Source organism: Gavialis gangeticus, unplaced genomic scaffold (genome assembly GCF_001723915.1).
Source record: "Gavialis gangeticus isolate Ggan-Ray unplaced genomic scaffold, GavGan_comp1, whole genome shotgun sequence".
Taxonomy (NCBI): domain Eukaryota; kingdom Metazoa; phylum Chordata; order Crocodylia; family Gavialidae; genus Gavialis; species Gavialis gangeticus.
In genome coordinates this window covers 64,396,776-64,406,986 of record NW_017729025.1, presented here as the reverse complement: position 1 = coordinate 64,406,986, position 10,211 = coordinate 64,396,776, and the positions used below count along the sequence as shown (strand labels likewise).

Below are 10,211 nucleotides of genomic sequence, written 5' to 3'. Positions count from 1 at the left end.
CCCCCACTAACAGCACAGCTAATGAGAACCCTTGAGTGAAGGAGCTGTTCTCCCAACCTTTGGTCAGAGCAGGAGCAAGTGTGGCAGAGCTTGAATTCTTCTACTGTGCCTTATGAGCATGTGCTCTACCCTTTCTCTCCAAGACATGTTTAAGTAAAGCATGTCATGTTGAGTGTTTGTTTACACTGTGCCTGCAAAGGAAAAGGTGATAAATGGCTTCTTAAAGGGGCAGTCTTGAAGGCTGTTTGGGGAAGGAGAGGAGGGGTTGAAGTCATGCCATCACTGTAGTGCCGCAGAGTTCAGTCACAATCATGGAGTCCTGTTCCAGGAAGGAGGGGATGCATGTCAGTGCTGTAACATGCAATAGGTTGAAATTAAATCATGAAGTGAATGAGCTGTAAGGACATGCTACATTCTTTAACCCATTAATTGCACTTTAACTATAATGTCTGTGAGGGGCCTAAAGAGCATACAAGTATACCTGCTGAATCTCTGTGCTGTCATAATATAGTTACCCCTCTGGTAAAGTGTCTGACTGGGATGAACAGAGGTGATGATGGGAGAGGGACTCAAACTACCCTAGTTGAGGAGGTCCACTGGACCAGGAGATCATGAATTCTAGCCCCATTTTGTTCCCAAACTTTTATTAAGTGTTTTGAAGCACGCATTATTATTGAGCAGTGCCTTGGAGAAGTAAGTGTCTGAGTGTTTCCCTTTAGCAGATTCAGCAGTTGGTATTCAGCTCTGTTGTAGTAGAAAAAGTGTCATTCCTGTAGCTGTACTGCTTCTCAAATAGATAAGGCCAAAGATGCATGCTTAGTTTACTCTTTGTAAAATGAAATTATTCATGTTTAATTACCTTGGCAAAACACCCTGCAATATCCAGATGGAAGTTGGTATCATTAAACTGTTCTATTATAACTTGTGGAGTAGGAACCACAGAAATATAGGTTCTTTTCTAGTTATGATACAGACTTCTGAAAACTACCTGAAATAATTTGATTATCAGCACTTAAGAAGTGATAGGTTATGAAAGTTTATGGAGAGCAAATTTCGAGGGGAATGGAATTCCATTTTCAAAAGAAATTCAGGATCTTCAATTCCTGACTTGTTCTTGAAAATTACTTCTGTTTTCCACTTTCTCTGCCTCCTCAAAATGATGGGTATTTTAAAGCGAAGCTTAAGCTAAAGTAAAGGGTATGGTTAACAGTGTATGCATAAACTAGCATCTGAAAACAGAACGTGGTATGTTGCTTAGTTTTTAATTATACTCTTCTGGACCAAACACACACTCCTATTTCAAGAGCTGGTCTTTCCCATCCTGTGGAGTTCCATTTCTCTGAGGAAACTGTAAAAAACTTGTTGTCATCTTTTATGTACAGTTACAAAAAAATCTTTTTCTCATCCACATATGACATTTCTAAATATCTTACATTTCCTGAATCCAAACATACAAAATATTGAGAGGAAGCTGTGTATGTGTATTTCTTTTCAAGTTCATGTGTACTGTTGTTAAAGAAAGTTCACATGTACTGTTATTCCAAAGAAGTTATAATCATGAAGACTGTGTAAGGTGGTGCTTGTAAAAAAAAAAAAAAAAAACAACAACAAAAAAACAAACAAACAAAAAAAAACAAACCAGAAAATCTCTCAAGATGTCTGGCCACCCAAGCATCAGAGTCAAAACACCTACTCTGGCCATATCTTGACTTAAACAAAAGGTGTTTTTTAAAGTGTGCTAATTCAGTGTTATAGTGAAGAAATGTTTTGAACTCTGCTAGCACTTGGGCTGGGCAACTTGTCATACTTCAAGGCATTCCTCAAGTGTTTATGTGCCCTTTGTTTTTTTTTTGTTTTTCTTTTTCATTTAAAACAGCATGTTTCTTCAAGCCCCAATGGGAAATAAAATAACCCCCCCAATGGGGGTGGTCATTAACAGGCCTTTTAACATTTTAAGCTCTGCTGCTGCTTTTTGAGCTAATTGACAGAATTTTCTCCAACCAGTTAGTCATAATTTGGTTTTAAACTAGCTATTTTGGTTTGCCTACTCTACAGTCAAAAGTCACTTGTAGAGACATTCTCAGTTGTTTTAATGCACTGCTTTCCCAAAATGCTTCTTTTCCTTATCAGATATAGTATGATAGTGCTCACCCTCTAATGTGCTGCTGTTACAAATTAAATATCTTAAGAACTTGGCTATGCCTTCAGCCTTCTCAAATTGTACAAAAATGAGTTTTAGAATTTTCCCACTTCTAACAGTATATTCACATGGATTCTCTCTAGTATTGTTTCAGGAAAAATAGGTTTAGCTTAGGAAATAGAATATGTATTGCCATAAATTGTGGAATATTTCTTGCAATAATTTGAAATACTGCAGTACTTTCAATAACTTGGATATTAGTAGCTCCCTATAGACCTGCTGAGTGTCCTTATTTTTATATTTGTTTTCTTTAGAATTTTTGTAATTTTTTTAAATTTTAGTGCCATTGAACTATGGACATTTGTCCCAGCAGCAACCATTTTAGTGGCCTTGTACATATTACATACAACTAATTTGACTAGTAAGGATGTATTTTTTTTTAATAGTTTTCTTTGTAGACTGCCTGCAGTCTTTGGAATTTTTTTTCTCATGACATCTTATTTAAGTTAAGAGCATAGGAGGCTTTTAAACATTAGCTATTTACATTTCATAGATTCATAGATTAAGGGTCGGAAGGGACCTAGTAGATCTTCTAGCCCGACCCCCCGCCAGGGCGGGAGAACAACAAAAAACCCCAAAAAGAGAAACGGGACTCAAACGAGTCCAGCCAGGTAGGCATCCAGCCTCTAAATTTGATAAAGAGGATCCGCACAAATGCATTAAATAGGGCTTTAGCCTTTTTTCTTATTTAAAGGTATAAAAGTTATCAGCTTTTAGGGCAAAAATCCAGCTGTTAACTGATAGTGTTGACAAAAATTTTCACTATTGGCTGTTTTTTCCTTTGGGAAAGCATTTAAAGCATCTAGCCTATTCTTATACTGCACTTATCACTTCAGTAATCCAAGAGCTTTCCAATAATGCATTAAGCAATATGAGTAACACCTGTGATCAACTGCTCAAGGGGAAAATTGCATGTGTAGTGGTGTGTTTTTAAAGGTTTTGGTTTGCATTTAAAAAAATTGTATTTGGAATGAAAGTGGGTGAGGTTTGTGATGATCTTTTAGTTCCTGTGGGAGTTCATTTCACAGTCTTGGACAGGTCTCCGAGAAAGCTTTCTCCTGCACAAATGAGCTGTATCCTTTTTGTAGAGAGCTCTACTGTGCCAGAGGAATGGCATTGTCGAACACAAACTCCATCTTACAGCGCTAGATGATCTTTAAATTGGGTCCAAGCCAGTGTGCACTTCAGCATTACAGAATCCAAATACATTTTAAAGATATAAGAAGTGCATGTAGAGAACAGCAGGTGGGTTGATGCATTTGCAGAACCTCTTGCTGCAGTGTTCTGTGCTAGTTGATGTTTTCCAGATGCTGGAAGGTTCATGCCCAGATGTTTCATTATTGCAGTCCCCCTGATAGGTGATAAAGAAATAACTAGGGCCATGTCACTGCCTGCCAGTATGGAACGGAATCACTTGAGAACCTGACATGGTAGAAAGTGTTATTTGTAGAAACTGCTGTTTAATGCCTGCCTTCAGCATCAGTCAAAAATTTAAGATCACTATTGTCTCTCTCTCAGGAACAGGATATTGGATTGGATGCACAGTGGTCTGATCTGATATGGTAATTTCTGTGCATCTAGCAGACATTTCTTAGCTGTAATTTCCTGATGAGCTGCTACCTTGTTTCTAGCTGCAGTATTTCATTTGGGGGTAAAATATTATCATTAATCATTACTAGAAGTTCATTTATTTTTTCTTATTGAAAAGTATGACTAATGATTGTTGTTTTAGCGAGAAACATTTGCAATGTTTCCAGTACAACCTGTAGCCCTTAACAAAATATGTAAAGTACTTTGAAGCAAATAGTGTATTGTGGTGATCATCTAGATTTCCATGGCATGTATTATTTTTCCTTATTTACATTCCTTAATCTTTGTTAATCCAGTAATTCAGAAGTAGGTTTATTTAAAAAAGAAAAGATCCACTTGGGCCTTGATGGTACAATTGAGTCTGTAGCAATAGTAAAATTCATCATATATCATGGAGAAGATGAAATTTCCTTTTTTTCCCTGCTATATTCTGTTCTGTGTAGAATGTCTGAAAATAATGTCCTTCAAAAACATGAGCACCAGATGTGAAGAGAATTCCAGATGATACTTTTTTTTCTTTAAATATGTAAGATCACTGTAGAACTTTGAAATGCTTGGATGCACCATCTAGACCCTGTGGCATTTCCAATTTTAGCCTTGTTTTAAAATCTTTCATGGTCTTGATTTCTGTTTGAAATCTCAAGATCTACAATAGTTCCACTTATAAAATATCAAGACTTGTATTTTTTTTTTTTTTTAAAGCTGGAGTGGACTGTGATCCTCCATAGCTGTTTCCATTTTTTTTTTCTTACCCTTACTTAAAGGGCCTCAGCACAGGAATTCTGCAATGGTGTATACAAAAAAATAAACTCTATTTCCCTTAACTGTGTAGATTATCATTGGTTAATCAGTGTGCAACAGGGGGCACACTCGGGGCCAGGTCTCATGCCGGCCCACTCACCTGTCCCTACAGGGCAGTCTGCCCAGTCTTGGTTGCCATGAATTTGCTGTTCCCATAACCTGGTGGAAAGTGCAGGAGACTACCCATTACATGCCTTGATGACAGAAGGCACTATCTGCACCTCCAAACCTCCTCTGCACTGCAGCCAATCCCTCATAAATGGCATCCATGGTGACATTATGCTTCTGGCCTAGAGCTGGTCCAAGCTTAGCCCTCATTGTCAGGCCTCTTTCATGTGCACATTCACACCGCCCTCCTCTCAGTAGGGCCTCTTGCACTCCACCCCCTCTCACAGGGTTTCTTTCTTGCATCGAACAGCTTGTTCCGTCCTGCTCCCTGTTGGAGCAGCCCCCCATAGGCCATAGGCTTTATCTGGATCACACCTTGGGTGGCAGACGTACAGTTTCTTGGGCCTCTTCAATGACCCTCACCTGGGTAGTGGCCGGCCAAGTTCCTGACCTGGGCCAAGCTTGCTCTGGCCCCTCCTGGGGTAGCTTTATATAAACATACACAAACACACACAGGGCCCCTGGCCCCACGTATTGGGCTCCCAGTCCTCTGGTCCCCTTTCTGGGGCTCCACATTTCTCTCAACTTGCTTTCCAGGGTGTTGGCCCATGTGCTGCCCTTCAGGCTGTCCCACACCCCTACTCAGCACACCCCCTTGGGCTGCCCTTCAGCTTTACTCAGCCCTCTTCCTGGCCATCACTACTACCCCCTCTCTGGGGTTACACATCCATTCCCTCCTTTGGGGCTCGGGTTTCTCTCTCCTGTGGAGGCTTGGTGGCTGCAGCTATGCCTGGCCCCTTGTACCCACAGTGGTGTAGGGGCTAACGTGCCCCAACCCACCTTTCACCAGCATTCACTGACTTGGCATTTCCTGGGGGTTCCCACGCAAGTAGGAGCCCCACCAGGCCACCCATCCTCAGCAGGGTGCAGTTTTAGGTCATGCCCAGGACCAGGAGCCTTCAAACCATCCCCATAAGCTCCTGCCCTTACCTCCAAGATGTTTCATACCCTCTCATTGATCCTGCACCCATTACCTTCCCTGCCTGCCCCCATACTCCTGGTTCCTCACTGGGTTAGGGCTGGAGGGATTGGAGCTTGAGTAGAAGGTAAGGAGTCAGGGCAGGTTGTATGGTCTCCCCTGTTCCTTCTCCCTCTCCCAAGGTCTCTCTCACGCTCCCGTCTGTAGGCCCTCTCACGTACTAACTAATCATCTCAGCCCAGGGCAGGTGGTGAGTCGGCTCCAGTGTCAGCCCTGACGCTGAGATTGGAACTGAGCAACCACCTGCCCTGAGCCAGTACTCAAATCCAAGATGACCCCGCCCCATCCTCCCTGCTGATCAGAGCCGGGAGGAACCTTGTCTTGGATTGAAGTAGATATGGTAATCATGTTTGTTAGCTGCCATGTTGCTGTAGTGTGCATTTAGTTGAGTTTGTATCTTGGGGCTGCATTAATAGAAGTATTATATGTACAAATCAAAAGATGATACTACCATTCTACTTGGTGCTGGTTAGGCTTCTTCTGGACTACTGCACCCAGTTTTCAACTCTGCATATTTAGGAGGATGTAAAGAAACTAGAAAAGGTCTAGATGCAAGTGATGGAGATGATAAAGAGGTTGAAAAGTAAGTCATACATGGAAAGGCTGAAGCACCTTAGATATATTTCATTTGGAAAAAAGATAAAGGAGAGACATGATAAGCTTTCAAGTATTTGAAAGGCTACCATAAAAATGGAGGGACATTGTTCTCCCATATCATAGAGAGCAGTGGGTTTTAAAATGTAGCAAAACAGGTTTTGATTAAACTGAGAGTATTTCTAACTGCAAGAACAGTAGGAGAATGGAACAATTTAGGGAAATTGTGGAATCTTCCTGAGGGGAGGTTTCCAAGAAGAGATGGTGTTACAACTACTGCAAATTCTGCATTTCATAGAGTCATAGAAAATTAGGGTTGGGAGAGACCTCGGGAGATCATCTAGTCTAGCCCCAGGCTCAAAGCAGGACCATCCCCAACTAAATCATTCCAACCAGGGCTTTGTTGAGTTGGACCTTTAAAAACCTCGAAGAATGGCGAGTCCACAGTCTTTCTAGGTAACTTGTTGCAGTGCTTCACCACCCTCCTAGTGAGAATTGTTTCCTAATATCCAACCTAAACTTTCTATTTGTTTTGGGGGGTTAATTGAATTGAGTTTTGAATTTCTTTACAGCTCTATGATTGGATTTGTTGCGACTGCAGGTATATATTTATCCAATAGTTGCCCATTTCTTTCAGTTACTAGTTTAATAAAATTTTGGTGGCATTCTCTCTTTTAATATTCATAATGTGAGGTTGTTTTGGGGGGAGGGGTCTGTTTTTTTATAGAAAGTTGTATGCAGTAGCAGCTGTCAATCTTGCTTACACTACTAATAAATTGTTTTTTCATTTGGTCTTGCAGATCATAATATTAACCTAGAATCTATGGAAGTGACAGTAAATGCTGTGGCAGGGGCTCTTAAAGCCTTCTTTGCAGATCTTCCAGATCCTTTAATTCCTTACTCTCTACATCAAGAATTGGTCGAAGCATCAAGTAAGTAATAAATCACCTTGTTTTTGATTAAGTTGTACTGTTGCTATAGGATTTAAGTTTATTGTATGTTGAAATAGCTGTTGTGAAACAGGACCTTTTAGAATAAATCATCTTAATGCAGTTTACTGTCATTCTTTATAATGAATACTGTATTACATAAAGAAATTTATTCAATAAACTTCGCAGGAGAAATTGAGATTTGTTTCCCTTGTTTGAATATCTCATCTAATATAAAGAATCGTGATTATATCAACCTTTCACTAATACTGCACATGAAAGAAGCCCATTTAAATTGGTACAAAAGTTTAGTAATGGGAGAACACTAATGAAATAAAGATGTTTTTGAATGTAAGATTTACAAGAGATGGTACATTGTTCTATTTATGATACTTTTTGAAAGCTCTTTTATATTTAAAAAATGGCTTTAACAATATTATCATGTATTTATCTTTAATATGTTTCATTACATTTCAGTTGCAAAACATACCAGTTGTGAATTTTATCTATTTAAAACTTTCCTTTCTTTGTGTTAGATCAGCTCAGGGAATTGAATTTGCAGTAAACTTTCATAAAGCCAGAGTTGCATATTTTGCCAGGTTGAGCTCTGACATAAATTGCTCCTATGTTTTCTTAACCAAAACATGAAGCTAGAACCATGATATTTTGTGCCCTTAATATAAAAGGCCAGCTGAATGTTTGTGGTTTATATACTTATAGGTGAAGCTGTTTGCTGTCTTACTTCTCAGTGGTTTTAGTGGGATTGCTTGGTACATTTTTCTCAGACAAATGTGTGTTTTTTTTAATTTTAACTTAAATTATGAAGGATTTTGAAAAAAGATATTTCTTTATATAATTGCCAGTTTTAGAAAGGAGTCTGGATTAAAATTTATTGTTGGACATTGCCAGCGTTGTTATTTTAAATTTCAATTTGGCATATTTGAGAATATATTTAGTTGTTACAGTACCCCAGAGCTTCAAATTAGTTTATTAAAATACTATCTTTGAGTGTGTTTCTAAAAACCATGTGCCAAATTGAACTGTATTTTCATAAATATTCTGCAGCCTGCTGTTTATTGTAACTTTTAGAATATGTTTGCCAGTATCTCAGCAGTAGCAATAGTTATCTGTAACCGAGTTTCAGAGGAAGATTTATAAAAGAGTATATGCTCTGCCTGCGGACTCATTCAGGTTGAAGCTTTTTGGTGCTAAATGGAAACACTTTGTCAATTATATTGCTTAAGGTTAGGTAAGAATTGGGCTGTTTGTTTCTCAGAGACTGTGTCTTCCTAGTCAGAAGTATAGGGGCTAAAAATGTAGTTATACATGCTAGAATTTATTGAAGGCTTTGGGTGGGGGTAAGAAAATGATTCTTAATACTACAAAATAGACAGGGAAAACTTATTTTTTCTACTTGTATTAAGAAATATTTGAACAGATATAACTTGGAACCCCTTCTGGCTTTATTTCTGGAGCAGAGTCCTCTCTACTTTCAGATCTCTGTAGAATTAACACACACTGCAGTTCTTTTCTTCTTGGCAAACTTTGAATGCCCCTTTCTTCCCCCCCATCACGTCAGCTCTCTTCTAGATTTCTTCCTCTCTATATAGTGAAACATGTCTAAGCTGGAATTTCCCCAGATGGGGAAAAAGTTCTGTCTTTATAGGGGGAGCCAGAGGTGTGTGCTTCCCTTGTTCCCTGTCTGTCATGCTGGATCATGGGTGGTCAGGTCTGGAGCCACTCAGATTGTGATGCCCATCAGGGTCAAGAGGAGCAAGCTGAATTTACCAGAGACTAAGCCAGAGGGAAAAATCAAAGTGGTCTGGGATCGGGTTGAGACCTGTTGCCTGGGTATTTTGTCCCTGTGTAGCAGTCTATATGGGAGAAGTAGAGAGTCAGGTGACCTCTTGATGCTGGAGGGGCCAGTCAGGAGTTGGCAGAGGGTCAGGCCCTGCTGGAAGCTTCAGGCTAGCCTTGCCCTTTCTGGGAGGTCAGCTGTGGGGTGGCAGGCCTGGATAAATGGCTGTGTTGGCCAGGCCAAGGCCTGATGTTGACAGCCCACTTAGTAGGGAGGCCCCAGGCACTCTGCTCCCTGCCTGATCCTGCCAATGAGCTGCTTGGTGTTACTGGGCAAGGGGAGTCTGTCATGGTCAGAGGGCCAGCAGAGCTCCAACTCTGCTAGCTGTGCTGCTGCTCCAGCATGGTGTTCTGGCTGCAGGTCCAGGTCCTGCAGAGATTGCTAGAGTTTGGACTCTTGCCTGTTTTTTGAAGGCCCAGATGAGAAGCCTGGCCCCTGCAGCTATAACACTGGCAAGAGCCCCAGTGCTCTGGCTGAAGGGCTCCTGGGAATAGCCCTGGGTCTTGCAGGGTAAAAGGCAGCAAACAGAACTACCCCCTGCCCTGCAGAACACCTACAAACAGTTCTGGTCCTTGCAGGCAGGGGGCCAGCTCTGCTTGCTGTCCTGAAGGATGGATGCCTGTGAACAGCTTCAGTTGTCAAATATAAGACAACCCCCCAATAATTAGATTCTATATATAGAACATTTTATTATAAATTTTCCGGGTTTAGAATCTAATTATTGGAGGTTTGCTTTGAATTTGTCCCTCTCCCTGTTACAGCATGGAAAATAACTTTGGAGGGGTCAGGTGGCCCCCTTGTCCTCTGTCCCACCCCCAACTTTTTCTCACAGCCCCATCTACTTCCTTACTATTAGATCCTCCTCTTCCTGAGCACATGGAAGTAAGGAGTGAATTTGAAAAAAATGACTGTGAAATAATGTACCTGTAATTTGCATATAGTGTAGGGATGTGAAAGGTTAAATGATTAATAATTTAACCGATAAGCCCAGTGATAACTGGCTAGCTCACTGGTTATTGTTTAGCATGGGGCAAGATGCAATATGACAGGGAAGGGGTGGAAGAGAAGCCATCCAGTGCCCCAGCAGAAACT

The 10,211-nt window shown here is 40.6% G+C and overlaps 1 protein-coding gene across 2 annotated transcripts in view; it reads left to right on the top strand.

The window, feature by feature from the left end:
- Positions 1-10,211, top strand: part of ARHGAP5 (Rho GTPase activating protein 5) — an 86,404-nt gene that overhangs the window by 53,442 nt on the left and 22,751 nt on the right. For both annotated transcript variants that reach the window (XM_019518912.1, XM_019518911.1), the window contains exon 5: positions 7,133-7,264. In XM_019518912.1, coding sequence (XP_019374457.1) covers positions 7,133-7,264 — 132 coding nt within the window. The remainder of the gene's footprint in view (positions 1-7,132; positions 7,265-10,211) is intronic.